The following is a 25,426-nucleotide window of genomic DNA, read 5'->3' on the forward strand; positions in this document are numbered from 1 at the left end:
TGGACTGGCTTTGAACTGCAATCCTCAGATCTCAGCCTCCTTGAGTAGCTAGGATTACAGGCATGAGCCACAGGCGCCTGGCTTGATTTCAATTTTAATAAATCCTGATATTCTATTTTTTCTCATGTAGAGGCTAAGCAATAAGTTGTGTTTTAACTCAGCTCTTGCACTAGTAAGAGCTCCGTCACTTGAGCCACATCTCCAGCCCATAAATTCTCTTTTTTTTTTTTTTTATTGTTTTAGTGCTGGTCCTAGGGCTTTAACTCAGGGCTTGAGTGGTCTTTGAGTTTTTGGCCTCAAGAATAGTGCTCTACCAATTGAGCCACAGGTCCACTTCTGGTTTGTTTGGGGGTTTTTTTTTGTGGTTAATTAGAGATAAGAATTCTACAGACTTCCTACTCTGCTGCCTTCAAACCATGATCTTCAGATCTCAGCCTCCTGAATAGCTAAGATTAGAAGCATGAGCTACTGGCACCTGGCAATCCTCATAATCTTGAATGATATAGAAAGCACTAACTTCAAATCTGTAGTATATAATTTAAAATACAAGAACAACACATTCACATCTTCACAATGGGCTTTGGCTTGACTCACTCACAATTAAATGGTTCAGTTCCACATACAGGACATACAATTCTTATCCCAATTTAGGGGAAGGTCTAAAAGGGAATGGAAACCTGATGGTCCCAAAGCTTAGAGAGACTGGAGGGCTGTGCTTAAAGTGTCCATTGAAAAGAAAGCCCCTGTCACAATGAATTTCCAGGCTCATCATCTAAGCTTATTGCAAATAATTTTTAAAAATCAGCACTTAAGTCTGCACAGGAAAAGAGGATTTGTCAGGATGGTTGAAGGTATAGCTCTTTTCCTTGGTCCCTATCCTTTCTTGCATCCGTTTTATTTGCTATAATTTTAGATTGCATTTTAAGATCTGTCAAAGTTGTCCCCTGAACTTTCCCTTTGAAATTTGCGACTGCTGCCAATGAAAACCAAAACATCATGTTTGATCATTTCTTTTTTTCTCTCTCTCTCTCACTCCCCATTCAGCCCCTCAGTAAGACTTGTAAACTCTGCTCCCACCACAATCTCTGAGCCAATCACGTCTTACACCCTCCTGGGCCGCTGCCCTCTATTCCCTGTGTGTAAAAATGCAATTGTTCCCTAATTTGTCTTCTTTCCATCTTGTCTGCCTGGGTTATTCCCATAGAGGAATCAATAGGATCTTTAAAATCCAAAACAAGTCTTACCACTCCCCTAATCAAAATTCTCCAGTGCTCTTCCATCCCACATAGAACAAAATTCCAAGTCCTTCCATAAGCTACTTCCCACCCATCCATCCATTACTGTTCCCTGTGCTAGCAGGGTGAGCTCCTGGACCCTGCTGTTTTTTATTCATGTCAGGATATCTCAGAGCCTTTGGACTTGCTTCCGGTCTTATACTCTCATTTACTTCAGATCTAAGTGCAATTGTTCCTTAAATGACCGATAGAGAGTAGCAACCCCACCATTTTCTTCCCTTACCCAGATGAATGGCCTTCAATTTCTTACATAACAATTACTCCCCTTTGACATATGGAATTACCTATTGACTGTTATCTATCAAAAAAGGTATGTACCTATTGTAATTCTAATTAGAAAACTAAGCTTTATGAATTGGAAAAACAATTTTCAGAATAATTCTTCTCGTTTGGAACTCTAACACTCTCCTTATTTTGTGTATATTGTGGTGTCTCTAGCAAGTTAGACAATTCTTGTCTGGCGGGGCTCAACTGTTTCTTACTAAAGTTTTTCCTATTTTCTTTCTCTTTTTAAAATTGAGATATAATTCACATATCATAAAGCCTACCAATTTGGGGCTGGGAAGGTGGCTCAGTGGTAGAGTGCTTGCCTTCACATGCGTAAGGCCCTAGGCTTTATTCTTCGGTACCACATAAGCAGAAAAAGCCAGAAGTGGCACTGTGGCTCAAGTGGTAGAGCACTAGCCTTGAGCTGAAGAGCTGAGGGACAGCGCCCAGGCCCAGAGTTCAGGCCCCACAACTGACAAAAACAAAAACTACAACAAAAAATCCCTACCATTGTGAAGTGAAGGTTCATGGGTTTGGGTGTATTCACCAGTCTGAGTAACTCTGAGCACAAACTCTGGAGTATTTTCCTCACCCCCAAAAGAAACCCAGTGCCACTTACCAGTTCCTGCCAATGACCATCTCCTAGCACCTGGCAATACCTAGTCTTCCTTATTTCTCTATGGATTTGTCTCTTCTGGATATTTCATGTAAATAGAATTATATATTATGACAATATGTTTGTCTAACTTCTATTTAGCACATTTTCAAGCTTTAACTCTGGTGTGGCTGTCATGGTTTGAGTGTGATTTGAGCTGGTCCCCACCAAGAATTCATGTATTGAAACTTAATCCTCACAGTGAGGGAATTAAGGAGATGGAAAGTCTGACTAAGACCTTTAGGTTAAAGCCTTTGAGATGTGATTAGAGTTAAATAAATTTGTCAGCATGCAATATCCATGATTAAATATCAGCCATCTCACAAGAAGAGAGAGAGGCATCAAAGGAGACACAATGTATACGCACACTCTGTCTCTCTCCGGACTCTTGACAGGAAGTCACCACTGGATGTGATCCTTCAACCATGGGCCTCCAAGACCACAAAGAAACTTCTTATTAAAGTGAGCACAATCTATTTATTGCCGAGACAAACAGACTAATAAAATGGCATGTACCAGTGTTTTCATTCCTTTTTATGGTTGAATAATATTCTATTATATGATGTACCACACTTTATTTATCCTTTCGTCAGTTGATGGGGATTTAGGTGGCTTATACCTTTGCACTGTTATGAATAATACTGCTGTGAACATTCACATGCAAGCTTTCGTGAGGACACATTCATTCTGTTCTCTTGTATATATATCTAGAAGTAGAATTACTAAGCCGTATAGTAATTCTATGTTTTAACTTTGTGAAAAACTGCCAAATTTTATACAGCAGCTACACTATTTTACATTCCCAACAGCAGTGCATGAGGATTCTAATTTCTCCCTGTGCATCATTTCTACTCCAGACACCTTAGTATTCTAAAGTAGTATTTCATTGTGGCTTATTTTTGTATTTTCCTAATAACTAATGGTATCTGTACCTGGTCATATGTTTACTGAATGTTAGTATAGTTCTTTAGAAAAATGTCTATTCAAAAACTTTTCCCATTGGCTGTAAGTCTTCATTAGCTACTCTGACCCTTATCAAATACATGATTCACATACATTTTCTCTCATTCTTTAGGTTATCATTTTGGTCTTTATAGTGTTCTTTGAAGTATAAGCATTTATATTTTTGATGAAGGGACGTGATCACTCTATCATGTTTTACTCATACTTTCATTGTCTTACCCAGGAAATCACCAATCCAATCCAAGGCTGCGAAGGTTTGGACCTAAACTTTCTTTGGAGAGTTTATTGGTTTAACCCATGCATTTTAACTTTTGCTCTAGTTGAGTTAATTTTTTTTTTCTAGTTGAGTTAATTTTGTGTATAGGGTATATGTAAATATCCACTTTCTGTATCATCCTTTTGTGGTACTGGGGATTGAACTCAAGGTTCTGCGCTGACAGAACGCTACCACTTGAACCATACTACCAGCCCATTTTTCCATTGGTTATCTTCAAGGTAGGGTCTGGTTTTATGCCCAGGCCATGGGCTGTGATCCTCCAACTTGTGCCTTCCCATGTCACAGAGGATGACAGGTGCATTCACCTGTACCTGGCCATTGCTTGAGTTCATGAGATGGAATCTTGTGAATTTTCATGCTCTGGCTGGCATCAAGCCATTATTCCACAATCTCTGCCTCCGAAGTAGCTAGGATTGCAAATATGATCCACTGCTCTCAGCTAGAGGACTATTCTTTCTCCCATTAAATGGTTTTGCCACTCTTATCAAGGTCAAAAATCAATGGACCATAGATGAATGGATTTATTTCTAGATTCACAATTCTATTCCATTGCTTTGTCTGTCTTCACTGAATTTTTGTTGTGCCTTGGTAACAAAAGGACATTTTGTTCTCTCACAAGTACCCTGAGTGTAGTTGTATGCTGGCTATTCTTTTTCCCTCTCAGCTGGCATTTAGGAAATCCCCATCCTCCTCTGAAATGTGAGGATCATAGCAAAGGTATGTATTTTAACAGAAAATAGAACACTGATGACCTCCAAAGGAACAAGTGGACAAATAAAGCCCAAATTGTAGTCCATATAGCTTGACTAAAAGAATTGAAAAACCTAATAGCTTTTACACCAGGTGTAGCTTCATACACTCATTTCTACCCACTTAAATCTACCTGAGAAATATTTGTAGAACCCTCATTCTTTGTTTGTCTAATAATATAGCTTGTATTTGAAGATTTCTATTCCCACGCATATATACATCCAGTGTAAACTCTTTGCACCAAAGTTATAAAAGATAATTGGTTAACTATACAAAATTACTGAGTTTTTAGACATTGAGTAAATAATGAAATGGTAGTTCTAGTATCTGACCGGATGATTTACAGCTGTTGTTTTGTCAATAATTAGCTAGTAAGCCAACTATTTCTCCAAACCATTCCTGGTTAAAGGTAATAAAACTTTATTTTTTTATTTTATTTTTTACTTTGAAGCATGTATTTACTACGTAGTACAATCTTGATGCCAAAAATCTAAAACTTTATTATTTGAGTATAATATAATGTTTTGTCCTTCTATTCTGTTTAGTTGAAGGAAAACATGTACAATATTGTATTAAGCATATCCCAAATGACACTAAATTATTAACAAGCAGGTTGTAAAAGAAGGATATCAAAACAATGATTGCATAACCTGGAAATTATCCTTCTGTCTTTAGAGAACAAAGCTTTGCTGCAATATGGCCTGCCATAGCATCTAAGGTTGATCTCTCTCTTCCTGTTTACTGGAAACAGAGGTCTTAGAATAGCATGGTATAGTTTATGTCTAGTAATGTTCAATCTAGATGACAGCTGACACAGGAGGCCTAAGCTTCAACCCCAGAACAAAGACAGCTTTCTGCTCAGCACAAGTTCTATTATAGGATATTAAAGTAAGGTCAGGAAAGCAGCTCAAACTTCTAAATGGAAGCTTCCTCTTGAAGTTGTTTCAGACCAAGACTTCCATTTGATTATAAAAATTAAGCTCTGTTTATTGGAAGACACCATTAAAAAGCGGAAAAGCTAAGACACAGTCTGGAAAAAAGATACTTGCAAAATATATATTTGATAAAAGACCCCTCACCAAAAAAGAATTTATGAAAATTAATAATAAAAAGATGTCCAACTATGCACAAAATGCTATTAACAAAATAGCATATACATGAATGCTCTATATAGTCAGTCATCAGAGGCATGCAAATTAAAACCATAATAAAATACCATTCCCCGTCCACCAGAATGGCTAAAATTAAAAGTGTTAGCTAGGTGGTAAGAGCAACCCAATATAAGCACACTGGGAATCTACGTGGACTTACTGATTAAAGGTGAAGATAAATATATGTTCAGAATAGAAATAAGAATATGTCCCCTAAATGGGATTGCATAAGGTTGCAGAGCTTCTGCAGGGCAAATGACATAGCTAGCAAGATCAATAGAAAGCCCACCGATTGGGAGAAGATCTTTACTAGCCATACAACGGACAAGGGTCTCATATCTAAAATATACTTGGAACTCAAAAAATTAAACCACCCAACAACAAATCCTCAAAGAAACAACTGCCCAATAAATAAGTGGGCGAATGACTTAAAGAGAAGCTTCTCTGAAGAAGAAAGAAGGATGGCCAATAGACACATGAAGAAATGTTCAACATCCCTAGCCATAAAAGAAATGCAAATCAAAACAACATTGAGATATCACCTCACTCCAGTTAGAACAGCAAAAATCAAGAACTCTAACAACAACAGATGCTGGAGGGGATGTGGACAGAAAGGAACCTTACTTCATTGTTGGTGGGAATGTAAACTTGTTCAACCACTTTGGAAAGCAGTATGGAGGTTCCTCAAAAGACTTCACATAGATCTCCCCTATGATCCAGCAATCCCACTTTTGGGCATTTACCCAAATGTTTACAAACAAGACCACACTAAAACTACCAGCACAACTATGTTTATTGCAGCATTATTTACCATAGCTAAGATATGGAACCAACCCAGATGCCCCTCAGTAGATGAATGGATCAAGAAAATGTGGTATATATACACAATGGAATTCTATGCCTCCATCAGAAAGAATGACATTTCCCCATTTGTTAGGAAATGGAAAGGTTTGGAAAAAATTATATTAAGTGAAGTAAGCCAGGCCCAAAGAAGCATAGGTCCCATGGTTTCCCTTATTTTCAATATCTAGTATAGGTATGAGTCAAGCGGAAAAGGTCAGATAATGTGATGTTAGGAAAATGAACCCTTAAATATGTATTTTAATGTTTTCATTTCTTTCATGCATGTGTTTCTAACGCATTTATAAGATTATTTCTTTGTTGCTTTGTATGTCCCTCCCCCACAGTGTAACCCCCACTTTCACTATATTTGATGTCATTATAACATGTGGAGGAGATAGGGACAAACAAGTCGTTTAAGGATTCAGGTGGACCTGTTGCAACAATGAGAAGTACAAAATGTCATGTCAAAACCAGCTTTACAATGTTGGTGTGGGCGGAGAGGGGGGTATGATTGGGTGGGGGGAGGGGGGAGGCTGGGAAGGGGGGTGAAGGGTAAACAAAGGAGGAGGCTGCAATGCTTGGTAAGAAATGTATGCATTATCCTGCCCATGTAATTGTAGCCCCTCTGTACAGTATGTTCTCAAATAAAATAAAATAAAATTAAAAAAAAAAAAAAGAATATGTCCCCTCCTGAGCATGTTCCCAACATAAATGCACGCACATGTGCACCGAAAGACATGCTCCAGAATGCTCATGGAAGGATTTATTTGTAATGGCAAACAATCCTGAAACAGAAAAGGCCCTTAGGGAAAAATTAATAGATCTGAATAAATGGAGTTTAGTTAATAGCTGTCTGCCAATGTTTGTTCGTTGGCTGTGACAAATGGACAGTCGTGATGTAAAAATGCTAATAACAGGGAAAAGTAGGAGTGGAGCAGATGCGGATTCTTCATATTAGCTTTGCAATTTTTCTATAGGTCTAAAACTATTCTATCATGAAAATGCATTGCTTAAATTACAAGTGAAGCACTTTTACCTCAGTCTCAGAGGAATCACAACTTCAGCATGAGCCTGATGTCCTTGCCACATGAGCATAAGCGGCATCAGCCAGAATCAGATGTCGGGCTAATTATAGGTCTGTTATTTTCAGTGGTAGGGGAAAAAATAATGAGAATTGGAACTGTGAGCTGAAATATGTAAAACTCATAAAACATGGAAGTTTAGATAAGATGCTGTGGAAAACAGGAAGGCTTTGTAATTTCTTAATGAGGAACCAATAGAGTGCAAGTAGCAGTTTAGATTTATTCTCTCTGCAGCTTGCCAAATGGATTGAAGTTAAGAGGAAGTCAGGGGGGACAGGAAGGCCAGAGAAGAGGTAATCATTGGAACATGCAAGTAAAATCTCAAGACTAAAACTCTAGCCTGAAAGTTCTAGTAAGAATTTCAAGCAATATTGTTTTTGGTTTTGGTTTTGGTCTTGTGGTTGTTTTGTTTGTTGGTTTTGGTGCCATATGCAACCTGTTTTAAGGACCTGTTTTAAGTGGAGACAAATGTGGAGACAGGTGTGCTCAGAAGACATCCCTGCCTGATACTATCAAATAATTGAGTTGTAGAATTACTTCCTGTCCCCTTGTGCCAAGTCCAAGTTCTCCTGGCATTTTAGGGTCAGATTGAATATCTTGTCACCTCTGCTTATTCTACAGCGGCCTTAGATGTGCTGGAAGGTCAAACTGGGTCTATGCTTCTCTCTTACTCTTAACTAGATAATTGGTTTTTTTGTAAAAATTGTTGAACACGTGTTACATTTTTTTATCCTGCTGTGAGACATTTATCATATCTGCATTATTTCTGTCTATGATCTACACACATAGGTACATCTACCATTTCTAACAATTTGAGAATAACGCATACATCATAATACTTTAGTCCTAAATTCTTTTTTTTTTTTTTTTTAATTTTTTTTATTGTAGAGATACTATACAGAGGGTTACAGCTACATGAGTGAGGTAATGAGTACACTTCCACTTCCTCTTGAACATTGTTACCCCCTCCATTGTTTTCCCCCTACCATCCCCTCCCTCCCTCCCTTCCCCAAGGTTCTTTTTTTTTTTTTTTTTTTTTTTTTTTGATCGTGATTAAGTGATTACTTAATTTCCGGAAATTCACAGTATTGTGGAATAATGATGCTCATTTAAAGTCACAAGTTCATTCTAACTTTCCTGGAGCAAATTGTCTATCACAGTCTGTAATATATAACGGTGCTCATATGTTATATACCATATATGTGATCAGCAGCATGGGGATATTTAGTAGTGGTTCAACCAGATGAGTGGGAGTTCTTTGTTTCTTAAGTCCTGTTAGTTTTGTCATATCACCTAACATTTTGGATTCATCATCCACTTATCAGGGAGACCATGTACTGTTTGTCTCTTCGTTCTTGGCTTACCTCGCTCAACATGATTCCTTCTAGCTCCATCCATTTCCCTGCAAATGCCATTATTTTGTCATTTCTAATGGCTGCATAATATTCCATTGTGTATAGATACCACAATTTTTGGATCCATTCATCTGTGGTGGGGCATCTAGGTTGTTTCCATATCCTAGCTATTGCGAACAGTGCTGCAATAAACATGGAGGTGCACGTGTCCTTGTATATTGGTTCCTGTTGTTCAGGGTAGATGCCTAGAAGTGGTATGACTGGGTCGTAAGGGAGGTCAATCTTTAGCTTTCTAAGGACCCTCCAGACTGCTTTCCAAAGTGGTTGTATGAGTGTACATTCCCACCAGCAGTGTAATAGCGTTCCTCGTTCTCCACATCCCCTCCAGCATTTGTCGTTGGCTGATTTGTGGATGTGGGACATTCTGACTGGGGTAAGGTGGTATCTCAGGGTTGTCTTTATTTGCATTTCCTTCACCACCAGGGATGATGAACATTTCCTCATGTGTTTCTTTGCCATTTTTATTTCTTCATTTGAGAAGTCCCTCTTTAGTTCCCTTGCCCATTTAGTAATTGGTGTGTTGGGTTTGGGAGGGATTAGTTTCTTGAGTTCCCTGTATATACAGGATGTTAACCCCTTGTCTGATATATTGCTGGTAAATATTTTTTCCCAATTAGTTGGTTGTCTTTCTAGCTTGGTAGTCCTAAATTCTTCAAAGTGTATTCCTAAGGATAAAGACTTCCTTCGAATGACAATATTAATATCTTTAGTATTTTACTCAGTCACTGTAGAATATCTTTTATCCTGGTCTGACCTGTTTAGCTAATAACTAGAATTATAAGAATGAAAACTCTTAAGTTCATTTATAGCTCACCTTCAGTACTTTTGAGAATCAGATTGCTTAATTAGCTTAGAAGCTCATTCATTAAGGTAGTTTGATTCAGTCCAGTTACTCTAAAAACCTGCTTGTCATAAAATAATATTGACACTAAAAATGGCAAATGGAAATCTATCATTTATTACTGACACCATTCTAAATGTGTTTTATTTATTAATGCATTTTATTCAATCTTAAAGGAATGCACATGACAGTTTTTGTCTTATGCTTGGAAAAAGGCACAGAAGTTAAATACCTTGCCCAAGAACACATAGTTAGTGCTTGCTTGGGCAGCACATATATAAAATTGGAACAATACAGAGATTAGCCTGGTCCCTGTACAAGGATGACATGCAAATTTGTGAAGCGTTCCATATTTTTATATCGGTGCCCTGCATCTTGTACATACACTTCTCTAACTTGGGGAGGGGAAGGGAAAAAAACAAAATGCTTAAATAGGGATACATGTTGACCCATTGTAACAATGAGATGTACAAGACACTATGTTGAAAAATGAACTTTACAATTGAGGCAGGGAGGCGGGGAGGAGGGAGTGTAGTTGTGGAGGTGGGTGGGAAGGGATGGTAGGGGAAAAACAAAGGAGGAGGCAACAATGCTTGATAGGAAATGTACTCATGACCTTGCTCATGTAACTGTAACCCCTCTGTACAGTATTTTTACAATAAAAAAGTATTTTAAAAAGAATTGAATAAAAGAACACATAGTTATAAGTGGTAAAATCAAGATTTGAACCTAGGCTCACTCAGATATACCTGCCAAAAGTGGAGCTTGAACTCAAGACCTAGAAACAGTCTTTTAGCTTTTTCCTTTTAAGGCTAGCCCTCTACTACATGAGCCTCATGTCTACTTAGGGAGTTTTGGTTCTTAACTTGAGTTAAGAGTTTCCTGGATTTTCCTGCCCAAGCTGGCTTCCAACAACAGTTCTCCCATTTCAGCCTCCTGAGTAGCTAGGATTACAGACATGAGACACCAGTGCCCAGCTTTCAGATTTTTTTAAATTTGCTGTTCGTGTGTGTGTGTGTGTGTGTGTGTGTGTGTGTGTGTGTGTGTGTGTGTGTGTGTGTGTGTGTGTGTGTGTGTGTGTGTGTGTGTGTGTGTGTGTGTGTGTCCTTGTAATCCAACATCATTACTGGCTACTGATTGCTCCTCATTGTGTTTTTTCTATTAGGAGAGCAGCATTCATTCTCTTGTGTGTATTTTTTCAGCTGAAGAAAAGATGACTGGTCCTCCCCTAAGCCCAGAAGAATGGACTGAGAGGAGGCTGTTCATGGAAGAGGCTCCCATTCACCAGCTGTTGAACTTTTGAGGAAGCCCCCCACCGGTCTTATTTCTACAATGGAAGCATGCGCCAAGGTTTCCCAGCTACCAACAGCCAAGTGGATTTTCCTTGGGACCGTCTAATAAATGATTAATCCAAAGCATTTGATAATAATCTGCTTTGAAGCAATGTCCTCAAACTTCCTCCTGCTTTCTCTTCTTTCTCTGCTCTTCTCTTCTCTTTTGTCTATGTTTCAGAACTACCCCTCCCTTCTATCTAATTCTAGGACTGGCCTTGGCAAGGGAATTCTCTTCCTTCAGCTTGGACTTGTCCTCTCTGACTCTGCTATTTATAGAGCTGATGTGGGTTAATAACTACTATTTATTGAGGGCCTGTTCCATGCCAAGCATTAGGATTGCCTCTCTATGTGCATTTAATCCTCACAACAGCCTGTAAGTTTGTGCCTAATAGTTCTATTTTGCCCATGAGGAAAGAGACTCAGAGAGGTTGTGTGTTATAGGTAAGATCACACAGAATAAAGACTGACAGAATAAGAATGTAAAGTTATTCTAATTCCAGATCCACTTCACGATAACATTGTGCTTTGCTCATTCTTGCTGCAGAAATAATTACATACCCTATAATATCATGGCATGGTACCACTGCATGGGGTGTACATGACACTGGCCGGGAGGGAGGATTAGGGAGACTTTGGGGCACAGAAGAATCACAGAATTATTTTTAAAGCAAAATAACATTTAATATTCTTGTATGGCCTGTGAGTCAAATTTGACCCCCACCTTTTTTGTTTTTTGTTTTGAAATAAAGTTTTATAAGAGCACAACCACACACAATCTTTTATACCTTGTTGACAGCTGATTTCTTCTTATAATGGTAGAGTGGCATAATTGTAACAGAGACCACATGGTCTTCCACACCTAAAATATTGACCAGAAAAAGTTCATTGACTCCAATTTAGATGACAAATTTATTATTTCTCCATTGGATAATACTCTGATAATCCATTATTCTAATGGTGGTGCTAGAGAATGAGTATAGGGGTGGGGAATCTAACCAGGGCAAGGTCGGTTAGACAATAGGAGAGCCATCAGAGATTCTGGGTCCCCAGTCAACTCCTAACCTTATTCTCCTCCCACTTACCTCCTCCCTAGTCTTCCTGACAAACTGTGCCCCAAAATAACTCTTTGTTTATAAACATAAAGATGACTTCCCATAACCCAACATGTTCAAACACTAGCACCTTGGCCTGACATTCAAACAGTAATTTCACTTCTACTGATCTCTCTCTCTCTCTTTCTCTTTCTCTCTTCCTCCCTCCCCTCTCTCCCTCTGTCTTTTTCCTTCTTCTTTTAAAACCATGAGGAGATCATGCCAATTTAAAATTTGTATTTCAAAGTCAATTTGTTTGTCTTGGATTACTTTGATGAAAACAGAAAAGTAAATATTTAATACTTGTACATGTTTGTCTCAGTCTGTTGGGGGTGCTGTAACAAAATGCCACAGAGCATGTTTCATGTAAATAACAGAGACTTATTTCTCACAGAGGTAGATACTGGAAAGTTCAACCTCAAGGGGCTGCGAGCAGATGCAGTGTGTGATCAGGATGGATCTGCTCGCAGGTTTAAGAACAGCACTTTCTCATTGTATCCTTACATGTTGGAAGGGCAAGGGTACCTCTGGAATTCTTTTTTATTCCATTCCTTTTATAAACACCTTATGACCTAATCACTTCCCAAAGGCCAAGCTTAGGATACCATCTTGTTGTGGGGTAGGATTTTCAAGGAGTTGGAGGTGGAGAGCATTACATAATTCAAACCACAGCAGTGTTGGATCTAATAACAGGAAGCTAGGACTTTACACTTAATACCACTTTATCTGAGCCAAAAGAAAAAAATTATAAATGTCTTAGTTAATTTTTTAAATTAATGTTATCCAGTTATATTTAGAAAAAGAAAATGTAGTGTTTTTGTCAGTCCTAGGGTTTGAATACAAGACTGGTTGAGGTGCTGTCCCTGAGCTTCTTTTGCTCAAGGCTAGTGCTCTATCACTTAAGCCACAGCTCCTGTAAGAAAAGTAAAAGAGAGGAGGGGGGAGTGTAGTTGTGGAGTTGGGAGGAAAGGGATTGTAAGGGAAAAACAAAGGAGGAGGCAACAATGCTTGATAAGAAATGTACTCATTACCTTGCTCATGTGATTGTATTCCCTCTGTACAGTATTTTCACAATAAAAAACTTATTTAAAAAAAAAGAAAAAGAAAAGAGGGCCGGGAATGTGGCTTAGTGGTAGAGTGCTTGCCTAGCATGCATGAAGTCCCAGGTTCAAGTCCCCAGTAAAACTTAAACAGAAAAAGCCAGAAGTGGCTCTGTGGCTCCAGTGGTAGAGTGCTAGCCTTGAGCAAAAGAAACTCAGGGACAGTGCCCAGGCCCTAAGTTCAAGTCACAGGACTAGAAAAAGAAAGAAAGACAGACAGACAGACAGACAGACAGACAGACAGACAGACAGACAGACAGACAGACAGACAAGGAAGGAAGGAAGGAAGGAAGGAAGGAAGGAAGGAAGGAAGGAAGGAAGGATGGAAGAGTGAAACTCAACAGACCCAACAGGCTTTCTTTGGGAAGAAAGCCTGGGAAGGACAACCAAGTCTCCTTCAGCATGGCTGAAGGGAAAATGGCACACATAACCCATTTGCAAACTAGGGTCTCTTAACTATTAGGCAGAAAGAGTGAAGTCAGGTGGGGCAGAAGGCAGCAGGGTGAGATAGAGGTAGGGTAGGTAAGCGATCCCTTCCAAGACCACAAGTTTTGTCTGTTTAGGGGTAAAGGGAGGGGAGCTGATGCAGGGGGGTAAGCAGCAAGGACAGCTCTAAGATATGGCTGTCAGGGGGAAAGGTCATTTTCCATCAGCTCTACTTCTGGCTTTTTTGGTAGTTACTGGAGATAGAAGAATCTCAAGGACTTTCCTGCTTGAGCTGGCTTTGAACTGTGATCCTCAGAGCTTACCCTCCTGAGTAGCTAGGATCACAGGCATGAACCACTGGCGCTTGGCTATTTTTAACTTGGAGTACCATAAACTGTTGCCCACTTTCCAGTGCATTTTTTCATCAAGATAATTGTTCATGTTTTCATCTCCTACATCTCCTAAAGTTTTCCAAATGTATTCCCAGTATTGTTCTTGTTCATGGATGATTTTTCTCCCCATTCCATTTATTTCATATACTACTTGAAGTCTTTGAAATTGTTCTTCTCATTATTTCCTATATTGGCTCAGGCTGTTTCTTTGGCTTAAAGGATCCTGTTTTCCCTTCCTGCCAGCTGTTAGATCAAGAAGGAAAGATATGTGCTACATTTTTTTTAAAACCAAAGAATATCATACCCTTTATCCCACCCCTCCAGCTTGTCCTGTTGACTTTCTCCATCTAACTGACTTGGCAAAGTCAGACTGACCTTCAGGATGAGGGAGGGATTTCAAGAGACGTATTTACCTACCAAGTGTCAATCTGGTACCATCTTAGCATGACAGGGACATGCTAAAGTGTCAAAAGGCAGACAGACACTGTTGTTTCCTAGTACTGTATTTAAACAAATGTTTTACTTGGGGAAATAATAACAGCTATCCAACACACATTGTGTATTTTCTGTCTATTGGGATTATCTTAACCACTTTATATATGCTAAGTCATTTATGTTCCAAGCATTTACATTCCACCAGGTGGATACTGCTCATTCATTCATTTTACAAAAGAGAAAAGTGAGCTACAAAGCAGGTAAGAAATTTCCCAAAGCCATAGATAGAATCAATGGTAAGTGGTAAACTAGGGGTTTAGATTCAATCAAGCATCAGAATCTGGGTATCTAACTAAGGAGTGCAGTTATTAACTATGGATTTTTATCTTCCTAAGCTCAACTTGAGCTTAGAGGACAACAACAATGTTGTTGGTTTTTAATTTTTTTTTTTAAAAAATCATGAACAGTAAAACCCTAAGGAATCAGAGCCTGTTCTTTGTTGTAGAGATTTGATAGTGGGCCATCTTTCCAGAGAGATTTCCTTTCATGAGGAGATCAGCAAGCAGATAAATTTAACGGTTCATGGTCATGCTCTAAGCATAAAGCATGAAGAGTACAGAAGCATGCCCAGGGCTGTTATAAACACTGGAGACTTCCAGACTTTACTCATCTCTGTGTCCAAAGTCCCTGCATGAAACAGGTCATCCGGCCCAAAGAAGGTATTGTGACACAGCAGCATCATAATGGCTAGCATTTAACTGGTCCTCTTTCCAGGGAGCAGCAGGGTTTCTTGCAGTGGATCATTATGGGATTGAGAGTAGAAGGGAAAATTCAAAGTGCTTTCCAATGATGAGTCCAATTGCAAAGTTGAGTCCGAAAGGGAATGGGTGATTATTAGGGAATGATGGAATTTGAGGTTTCGGAATGTTGTTCAAAGGTATCTCCAGCCCGATGTGGTGGTACAGGTCTGTAATCTCACCTATTCAGGAGGTAAGGAGGGAGGAGGACTGTGAGTTCCAGGTCAGTCCAGGTAAAGTTATCAAGACTTTGTTTCAAAAATATAATAAAATCATATGGGCTGAGAGTATACTTCAAATGGTAGAAAGCTTTTCTAGCAGGCAGGAGGCCTTGGGTACAACCCCCACTATAGAAAAGATGTTATTTCCACCTGGCCCCCTTCCAGTGCCTGAATCTCTCCGTGCAGCTTTGCTAAGGAAATGCCCAGCCTCTGTTTAAATACCTACTGTGATGTGATCTTACCATCATACAATCTATTCCTGCTCTCTGTGGCTTTGTTACAATGTTAGACATTTTGCCCAGTGAAATCTATCTTCCTGTAGCTTCTACCACTTGAGTCTAATTCTACTTCTGAGATGCTAGAGAATAAGTTGTCTCCTTCTTTGGCAAGACAACCCCCAGGGAGATTTGAAACCTGTGATTCCATCCTTCCTAGGTTTTTCCTTTCAGGCTGTCTATGCACAGGAGCTTGAATTGTGTCTCTTCTAGCAGAGCTTTTTGGTCCAATTTCCAGTCAGGTTGGTGTCCCCTGACTGCTTCCTAGGTAGCACACTGCTTTCCAAGTGTGGAGTTAGATCATCTCATGGAATCAAGCACCAGCCCCTCCAGGGAAGAGTTATTCTTCCTTCCTATAATGAGCATCTGTCTATAATGAGTGCCTAAGACTTCAAGGGTTCCATGGCTATTGTTTGAGTCTGGCTTTTAGTCAGGTAGAAGCAGGGAGCAGTGAGTGAAGATTTGGATCTTCTTCAACAAAGGGCAGCACTCTGACTAGTGATGAGTTTCAGAAAAGCCATGCATATCAGTGAAAAGAGGGGCCCAGTATGGTGGTTCAAACCTGTAATTCCAGCTCCACAAGAGGTGGAAAGTAGGAGGACTGCTATCTGAGGATAGCCAGAGCAAACAATTTTGAGACTTTATTTGAAAACAAAGTAAATGCAAAAAAGAGAGGAAGCCTGGCTCACTTGCTGACCAAGTGCACAGCCCTGAGTGCAAACCTCAGCACCTCCAAAACAAACAAACAAACAAACACACACACACACACACACACACACACACACACACACACACACACACAGGGAAGTTGGAATGAGAATAGTTCTAAAGTCTCAGAAATACAAAGGGGAAAAAGAGTCACACAGGGTACCTGGAAAGGCCTGATGTGGAGAGGAAAAATAATGGTAACAGCTTCCTAGTGTTAAATGCCTAGTAAGCCAAGCATTTGGCATCTAGAATCTCTCTAAAGGGAATTAGGATCTCTGTGTTACAGATGAGCAAATTGAAAGGTAGTGAGGATAAGGGGCTCACTGGTGTCTACAGAGCTGTCAAGTAGCAGTGTCAAAATTTAAGGTAGGACCGATGACTCTGGGCCCATAGACCTATCCTGACTCCTAAAAAGCAGACTACTTGAGGTATGAAAAGAAGACAGTTCCTCTCCCATGAGATGAAGGGACAGCAGAACATATGAGTTAGGCCAGGGAAGATGGCAATACCTGGCATCCTCAGAGAGATCAGGGAACTAACTTAGTTCTTAGAGAGCTAAGATTTGTACCCAGTACAACTCTAAATCCTGATTTGAGTTTTCTTCAGAAGTATATTTAGGGAGGAGAAGAAACCTCAATGAGATGAACACAACTGAATATGCAATCTCAGAATCAGAAACTGGAATTTTAAGATGATGTCTGTCTAGTTCCTCGTAGCTTAAAGGAAATTTGCTTTCTCCACTCAATGGTTTATACATGTTAGCATGCACCAGGATTTAACCAACGAACAGTTAAAAGAGATTAACAATTTCAGTTCTCAGAGTTTTTGATTCATTGGATCTAGGGATGAGGCCTGAAAATTTGCACTGCTACCAAATTAGCAAGCAATGCTGACATAGCTGGTCCAGGGCTCAAGTTTAAGAACAATTGATCTATTTTCCTGAGAAAGGGGACTTGGCATGAAAAGGTTGCATCAAGAAAAAGTAAAAGACTTGCTTATAGACCAGGGGCACTGGGAGAGAGTAAGGCTCCAGACTTAGTGTCTAGCTTGGTGAATGACTGCGGTGGGCGAATTTGTACAAACTGGAAATTTCAGAAGTCACAGCCAGAGGATCAAGTTGCTCCTGCATGGGAACAAGGTAAAGCAAAAGGCCCAGGATGAACTGGGCAAGGGACGTAGACTGGCTAAAGCCAGCCTTCTGGTGAGGGCAGAAGTCAAATGGGGTAGAGTTGGTGTCAAAATCCGCAGGCTTCTGGCTGGGTTGCAAGGAAAGAACTAGAGGCAAGGAGCCAGGAGCGGGCTCCTGGGGAGTGGCCAAGTGACAGAGTCTGGTTATCACATTTCAGATGTGACTCACTGTCTCCACAGCCTTTCTTGCTCCTCCTGTGGTGGTGACCTGTCAGTTCATGAAGTGCCCAAGAGTGGCCCTCTGATAAGAGTGAGGGTGAAGTTCTCTAAACAAGAGAAGTTGAGAGAAAGACCAAACACTGGGCTCCATGCTGTCTGTGGGCTTGCTGTTCTCCATTTCCCAGGCTGCATTTCTTCCTCATGGGAAACTGACTCAGCTTTATTGAGTGGCCTACAGTATACAGCTCAGTCATCTGGGCCAAAGCAGTGTGATAAGCAGTGGCTGAAAGCCCGGATGTACTTCTGGTATTAAAGGGACTTGAACAGGAGGTTCTCTTTCCTTGGTACCAAGAGAAGGCAGCATCTTTTTTTTTTTTTTAAATAAAAAACATGCTACTCTAGTCTTGCAGCTGGCAGAAACAAAATTGTGCATAGGTTCTCCCTAGACTCAGGTTTTCTAAGTATTAACCACTAAGCCTGAGCCAAACCTGTTTCCCTTTTGTACTTTTCATCACATTTCTTGTAAACCTCTGTTCAGTTATTTTAAAAAAAAAAATTTTTTTTGTGTCAGTTGTGGGGCTTAAACTCTGGGCCTGGGCGCTGTCCCTGAGCTCTTCAGCTCAAGGCTAACTCTCTACCACTTGAGCCACAGAGCCACTTCCAGTTTTCTGGTGGTATATTGGAGATAAGAGTCTCATGGAGGTTCCTGCCCAGGCTGGCTTTGAACCACAATCCTCAGAGCTCAGCCTCCCGAGTAGCTAGGGTTACAGGGTGAGCCACCGGTGCCCAGCTTGTTATTTATTGAGTGCACACTGGGAGGCATACCTGTGCTGAGGATACAGATATGGATAAAAGAAATCTCAACCCTCCAGAAACTTGATTATTCTTGGGTATAGTCTTGTAGAGACATCATTACAACATTATTGGGTAAATGCAGTTTTTTGTTTATTTGTTTTTGGCTGGATGCCAGTGGTTTCTGTAATCCTAGGTACTCAGGAGTCTGAATATCAAGAAAACTAAGGTAACAGACCAGCCAGGCCAAAAAAAAATTAAGATCATATCTTAAGAGGAAAAGCTGGACATGGTGTTATGTGCCTGTCATCCTAGCTACAGCGGGAAATGTAAATAGGAGAATAGTGGTTCATATCTACCCTAAGAAAAAGTAAGACTCTTTCTCCAAGATAACCAGGCCAAAAGGACTGGAGGTATAACTCAAGCAGAGCAAGTGTGAAGTCCTGAGTTCAAACCCCACGACCACCAAAATGAAAGGATATCATATTTCTCAAATACAGAGCTAGTTTCTTCTTCTGATCTTCCTTAGATCCTTGTATGACATTCTGTCACCTAGGTGGCTTGTGAGCTGCTGCCTCTGACCTCCTGAAGGAAAGTAGCTGACTCTACTTAGTTCGTGTAGTTTCTTGTTTTACACTTACAACTTCCTCTTGCACCCATTCTGTTTGTCAGCTCCCGACCCTACACTGTAACTTCAGGGGAACAGGACCCTTGTCACTGCTGAATTCTTAGTTTGTACAACCAGCATGGAAAAGTCATTTCCCTTTCAGTCATTCAGAAAAGTGATTTTCAGTCGAACCTTTGGAGCCTTCCAAATAAAGTCCCTGAGTTTTCCAAGCCTGTCACCTTCCCAAGCTGTCTAAGGAGGTTCTAATGCTTGACTACTAACAACTGTGACTGAGTGAACACTTTGTACAAGGCATCTCAAGTGTATTATTTAGTTGTCACAGTCCTTTAGAAAACCTGCATCCTTTTTTTCTTATGGATGAAACAGGCTCAGGGTGAGTGGCTTTCCCAAGATAACAAGGTTGCAAGGTGCTGGAGGCGGAGTGGAGACGCTAGGGAAAGCCCACGGGTGGTGAAGCCCATTATTAGTCCCCCAGCCACCTTTCTACCCCAGCCCCTAGGTTTCGGGGACACATTTCCACCATGTCCCTCGAAGCTCTTCTCCACGTTTCAGATGCATCCCGCGCACTGAACCCCTGAGCCGAGGCTCCCAGCGTAGGGTGGGTTGAAGCAGCAGGTGCATGCAGAAGGCAGGGATCTGATGTCGCTTTCTCTATGGGAGGAACCATGTGGGGAGTCCAGGGGCTCAGAGCCTTGCAGCGATCGCGCTCATTGAGCCACGAGGGGGAAAGGAGGAGAAGGCCGGCGGCCAGCGCGCGCCCCCGTGACCGCCCCCAACTCGGGCTCCCAGGCACCAGGCGGGCCCGTCCGCGGGCCGGGGGCCCCAGTGCGCAGGCGCGGCGCGCTCCTTGCCCCGCCCTTCTGCGGGCGGCCCTTTCACCCTGGCAACCGCGGCTCGACAACGGGGAGCGCGCGCGCGCGCGCAAGGGCTGGGCGCGGACGGGCGGGGCCGGGCGGGGCCGGTGCGGGCCGAAGAGGAGGCAGCGGCGGCGGGTAGCGGTCTTGAGGTGTCGGACCTTCCTCTTTCTCCTCCACCGCCTTGGGTTCCTGTCGCGGGTTGGGGCCCGGCCGGTCGCCATGGACTCCCAGAAAGTAAGCGAGCGAGCGGGGCGCGGGGCCGCCGGGGCCCAGGTGGGGGGGGGGGGCGGGGCGCCCGGGCCTCGGCGGGCGGCGGGCGGTGGGCGCGGGACCCGGGCTCGGGCTCCCGCCGCGGGCCTGGCCGCCGGAGCCGCAGCGGGGCGGCGCCTGCAGGGATGCGGGGGCCGCGCCCAGTGACCCGGGCCGGCCTGGGCTCCGCGCTCGGTCCTGAGGAGAAATGGGGAGCGGCCCCCGCCCGCCCCCCACGCTTGTGGTCGTCCGTCCCGCCCCGCCGGGCTCTAGGCCCCCTGTTCTTCCCGCAGCCGCCGCCTGAGGGTGTGTCCTTCCCCTCGGACCGGGAACCCGGGCTCGGCCTTAGGTTTCTCGGGGTGGGGTGGGGTGGGGGGCTCTCCGTGCGGACGCCCGAGCTGGAGCTCGTGTCTCCCAGCCAGTCTCCTGCCCGGGGCTCCGGCACCTGCTCTTTAGGTCCGGTGGCCCAGGCCTCGGGGTAGCTGCGCCCCCTCCCCTCCCCGCCTTTCCCAGGACCTGTTTATATTAGGGTTTTCTGAATGAGGAGGAAGACTGGCACTTGTCAGGGGGCCCGCCCCACCCTCTCTGACCCTGGTGGGGACCCTGGAGGGTCTTGGTGGAATGTTCTATGCTTTCAAGTTGGAAAAAGGATACACAGAATAATCTTTTCTGATGAAGCACCAATTAGTTAATGTAGCCAAGGTATTGCAAGTAAGTTTATTTTTTTTTTTTAAACAGGCAGTCAGAATCCTTCTATAGAAATAAACTACTCCGTTCTCTTTGTTACATTATAGTGTCATTGAGATATAATACAATATCGGAACAAAAACAAGTGTTGTTAATAATGCAGCAGGGGAAAGAAAGCAAGGGCAAATCTAAGAGGCCATGCTTTTCTATTATTAGACAGAAAGCACTGGGAAGACTTACTGAAACAATTTTTTTTTTTTTTGGCCTGGATTCACCTTCCTGAGGACCACTGGGAGTTCTGGCATGAGAGACTGACTAGTGTGATGTGTTCAGCAGTGACTATTAAAAGTGCACCTGATTTCATTGTAGGTGTTTGACTTGAAACTCAGTTGTGTATATGTATTATTTTCAAGACTATATTTTTAAATACGTGTATGTTTTGAATATGTGTATGTTGAAGACATCTCTGCCTAAATATGTTAACTGTCTCACATCTTATTAGACAAAAAGCATATGGTAATTTGAATGGACATCAGCAGAGGTCAAATGGAAGAGTAAAAGTTGGGATCCCATGGTGTTGAGTTCCCTGGTTATATACCAGCTCTGTGATACAGAGCAAGTCACCTAATAGATAAATATTATTTCTTCATGTAGTCAGCAGTGATGAAGAAACTTTTAAAGCTTATGAAGAATTACTACTAAAATACTGCCTGGGCAGTAAAATAGGATTAGCTATGATTTTAACCTATTTGAATGTCAAATGATACATTTCTGTATCATTTGTTATTTCTGTATCATGTGTTATTTCCCCAGGGATAGTGAGGAATTAGCTGATTTTTTTTTATTGGTTCTGGTGTTTCTTATTGAGTAAGTTTAAGAGTCAACTAACAAATGCTAGAAATATGTTGAATTTCATTAGTGATATGAAATAATCTTTTATTGAATAAAAACTGTTGTTTTATAGCTTACAAACAGTAAGTGGTATTATTTCTTCCAACCCTTTACAGAACCCAGTGCTCTGAATTTGAGCTTTCTTTTCTTATGAAATGTTGCAAGAATTAGTTACTTCCCCCAAAACTTGGTGAACTAAAGTAGATGTGTATTTCTCTTTAAATAAGACAATAGTATGCCTCAAGCATGAATTTTAGAGACTATTTCCTATCATAGAATGTTAAAATAGTAGCAGAGGTGATAACCTCAGTATAAGGAAAATAAGTACTGCAAATTGTGACAAAGGGTGAGCATGGCGCACACACACACACACACACACACACACACACACACACACACACACACACACACACACACACACACACACACACACACACACACACACACACACACACACACACACACACACACACACACACACACACACACACACACCTTTTTGTAAGGCATTGGGCTTTGGGCTTTAAATTATGAGGAGGACAAGTATGAAGCCAGTTTTGAGTCATAGGAGCTTGGGTGGATTGCTCTTCAGCTCTTATTTCTTCATCAATAAAATAGAAATAATAGTTTACTTCCCTCAAAAGGGTAGTTGTTAGGCTTGTGTTTATTTTTTAGCAACCACTTAACACTGCCTAGGCATCGTTAATTTCATAAACTTACTCTCAAAATAACTTTGTTCCTTTTCCAATCCAGTGTAGATGTTTTTACCTTTAAAGTCTGTTTTCTGCTTCTACATCTGTAAGAAGTTATTTTGAATGGTGATGCCAAAGAAAAGCTGTTAAATCCTAACTGAAAGAGGATTGGAAGTTCTGATTCATGCAGTCTGACAATGCAGCTAAGTTAACTGGACAGACGTACAGAAGCTTGCTGGGGCCTTGTCAACAAATGGATTAGCTTGACCAGCTGCTGTTTTGTCTGTGAAAATGACTTGACTTCAGTGTTTTGTTCGCAACAGATGCTCTGTTTGAGTAGAGGACGGAAGTGTAATTGCCTTGGGTTTGTAAGGCATACTGTTGGGTACAGAAAACCACAGTATTATCTCCTAAAAAAAACAGAGGTATTTTGTTTATATTGTGTTTCTGGGGCACTTTTGTGAACAGGATGTGTGAAGGATAAGTCTCTTTGAAACTCTAAGCTTTTGATTATGTCCTTAAGTGGTTTTAAGATAAAATCCCAAAGGTTTCTTTACCTGATGGAATGAATGTGCTTGCTCAAAGAAGACATTGAAGCCAGACATTTTTGCACTGTTCTAGAATCTTGGTCCTTGGAATTTGATAGTTTAAGTTAAATTTTGTACAGGTTATTCACATTCAAGGATCCCTGTTTCTAGGAATAGTATTTACTATAGGAATAATAAAGAGATCCCAGAGGAAGGAAGTCACCAAGCGCATACATTGTCAATTGTCACCTTTTCTCTACTTGTTTTTTTCTTCATAGTATTTTAACTTGGAAGAGGGTTGTGACGGGTAAGGCTTAATACCTCTAGATTGGGGAGTTTGAATTAAACAGAAGTTTTAAAACATGACAACCTAGAGCAAATAGCATATCTATATTTGGCTTCCTTAAACTACCCTGATACCTGCTGACTTTTGCTTTGGTATTGTATTCTAGCAGTTCAAAGAATCTTACCATACCCTTTACCTAAGCAGCTGTCCCATGTTCCAAAATTGCTTCTGAGAAGGAAGGAAAGGAAGAAGGAAGGGAAAGAAGGAAAAAAATGTTTCCCTATAAAAGAGATAAACAAACGAGTATTTTTCCATAATATTTAATTGTTTTAAATTCTCAAAACAATTTTATTCCTATTGTATAAATGTGAAAAATTAAGCTCAGAAAAGTGAAGAGATTTGTTGAGTCACACAACTAGAAAGTAAGTGCCAGTTTAGGTTTAAACCAGGTATTTTTTCACATCCAAGATTTTCATTACCTCTTTGCTTCCCTGAATTGTAGGAAAATGTAAGCTACAGATAAAAGAAAATGAATAAAAATTACTTACAACCCAGCTTACTCAAAGATAATCTCATTCAGCATTTTTACTAAACATTTTTAAAATACATGTATAGAACCTTAAAAATTATGGTATTGTACTATGGCATCGTGTTTTAAAACTTTTCATTAAATATCCCTATGTTAATATCATTCAACAATACTCCTAATGGTTCAGCACTTGATTTATTATGTTTGTGTGTGTGTGTGTGTGTGTGTGTGTGTGTGTGTGTGTGTGTGTGTGTGTGTGTGTGTGTGTGTGTGTGTGTGTGTAGTTGTTGTTGGTGGTGGTTGTGGGGTTTGAACTCTGGGCCTGGGTGCTGTTCCTCAGCTCTTCAGCGCAAAGCTAGGACTCTACCATTTGAGCCACAGCACCACTTCTGGTTTTCTGAGTGGTTTATTGGAGATAAGAGTCTCACCAACATTCCCAACCAGCCTGGCTTTGAACCATGATCCTCAGATCTCAGCCTCCAGAGTAGTAGGATTATAGGTGTGAGCCACCAGCTCCTGGCATTATTTATATTATTATTATTTAGTAGTATGGATTTATTTCTCGGTTTTTATATATTGATTTTTTTTATGGTGCTCAGGTTTGAGCTCAGGGTTTTACAGTGGCTAGGCAGGTGGTATACCGCGTAAGCCAAGTCTTCAGCAGATTTTACTCTGGTTACTTTTGAGGTAGGGTCTTGCTTTTTTGACCAGCCTGGACCACAGTTCTCCTATTTATACTTCTCCCTATCAGCCAAAATGAGAGATGTGCTCCAGCTGTTTCTGTTGAGGTGGGGTCTCGTGAACTTTTTCGCCTGAGCTGGCCTAGAATTGCAGGCCTATAGTCTCAGTCTTTGGTGTAGATGAGATGACAGGCATATATCACTGTGCCTAGTTATTGGTTGAGATGGGGTCTTATGAACATTTTGCCTTGGCTTGCCTGGAAGTTACTATTCTCCTGATCTCCTCCTTCCAATTCAGGATTGTAGGTATGAGTCACTGTCAACAAGCATTACTTGATTTTAATAATTATTTTGTTATGTTTATGTTGTTCTCAGTGTATGTTTAGATATTATGAATAATGGTGATAAGAACATAGCTGTCCCTCTTGCCTACACTCTTTTTTTTTTTTTTAGTCGATCATGGGGCTTGAACTCTGGGCTTGGGCACTATCCCTTCAGCTCTTCAGCTCAAGGTGAATGCTCTACCGCTCCAGCCACAACACCACTTCCAGTTTCCTAGTGGTTTATTGGAGATAAGAGTCTCATGGAGTTTCCTGCCTGGTCTGGCTTTGAACCTTGATCCTCAGATCTCAGCCTCCTGAGTAGCTAGGATTACATTCTTAAACATTTGCTTATGTAATTTTTGTAGAAATGGGAATTACCTAATGTGTATATTCTTTTTTTAAAAATCTTTTTTTTTTTTTTGTGCCAGTCCTGGGCTTGAATTCAGGTTCTGATGTCTGTCTCTGAGATTTTTTTTGCTCAAGGCTAGTGCTTTAACACTTGAGCCACAGCCAGCCATTCTTCTGGATTTTTTGGTGCTAAGTTCGAGATAATAATTTCAAAGTCTTGGGGCTGGGAAGGTGGCTCAGTGGTAGAGCGCTTGCCTTGCATGCATGAGGCC

General features: G+C 41.2%; 2 protein-coding genes and 1 non-coding gene across 8 annotated transcripts in view; all 3 read left to right on the forward strand.

The window, feature by feature from the left end:
- Slc44a1 (solute carrier family 44 member 1) overlaps positions 1-12,349 on the forward strand; it is a 180,961-nt gene extending 168,612 nt beyond the window's left edge. The window contains exon 17 of one of the 2 annotated variants that reach the window (XR_011369470.1): positions 10,742-12,349. Coding sequence is in view for 1 of the 2 variants with exons in the window: in XM_070011100.1 (XP_069867201.1) it covers positions 10,742-10,756 (15 nt within the window). In the remaining variant the exon portion in view is untranslated. The remainder of the gene's footprint in view (positions 1-10,741) is intronic. The other variant, XM_070011100.1, reaches the window with a different exon arrangement.
- Positions 9,794-9,896, forward strand: LOC138822397 (U6 spliceosomal RNA). Its single transcript, XR_011370431.1, has one exon. It is a non-coding gene; the product is annotated as a U6 spliceosomal RNA (small nuclear RNA).
- Positions 12,350-20,032: 7,683 nt separating the features above from the next.
- Fsd1l (fibronectin type III and SPRY domain containing 1 like) overlaps positions 20,033-25,426 on the forward strand; it is a 75,440-nt gene continuing 70,046 nt past the window's right edge. For 4 of the 5 annotated variants that reach the window (XM_070011101.1, XM_070011102.1, XM_070011103.1 and 1 more), the window contains exon 1: positions 20,033-20,176. In XM_070011101.1, coding sequence (XP_069867202.1) covers positions 20,162-20,176 — 15 coding nt within the window. In that variant the 5' untranslated portion in view covers positions 20,033-20,161. Of the gene's footprint in view, positions 20,177-21,050; positions 21,244-25,426 lie in introns of those variants that run through there. The other variant, XM_070011104.1, reaches the window with a different exon arrangement.

This window comes from Dipodomys merriami, unplaced genomic scaffold, assembly GCF_024711535.1.
Source record: "Dipodomys merriami isolate MVZ:Mamm:240054 unplaced genomic scaffold, mDipMer1.0.p SCAF_11, whole genome shotgun sequence".
In the NCBI taxonomy this organism is placed as follows: Eukaryota; Metazoa; Chordata; class Mammalia; order Rodentia; family Heteromyidae; genus Dipodomys; species Dipodomys merriami.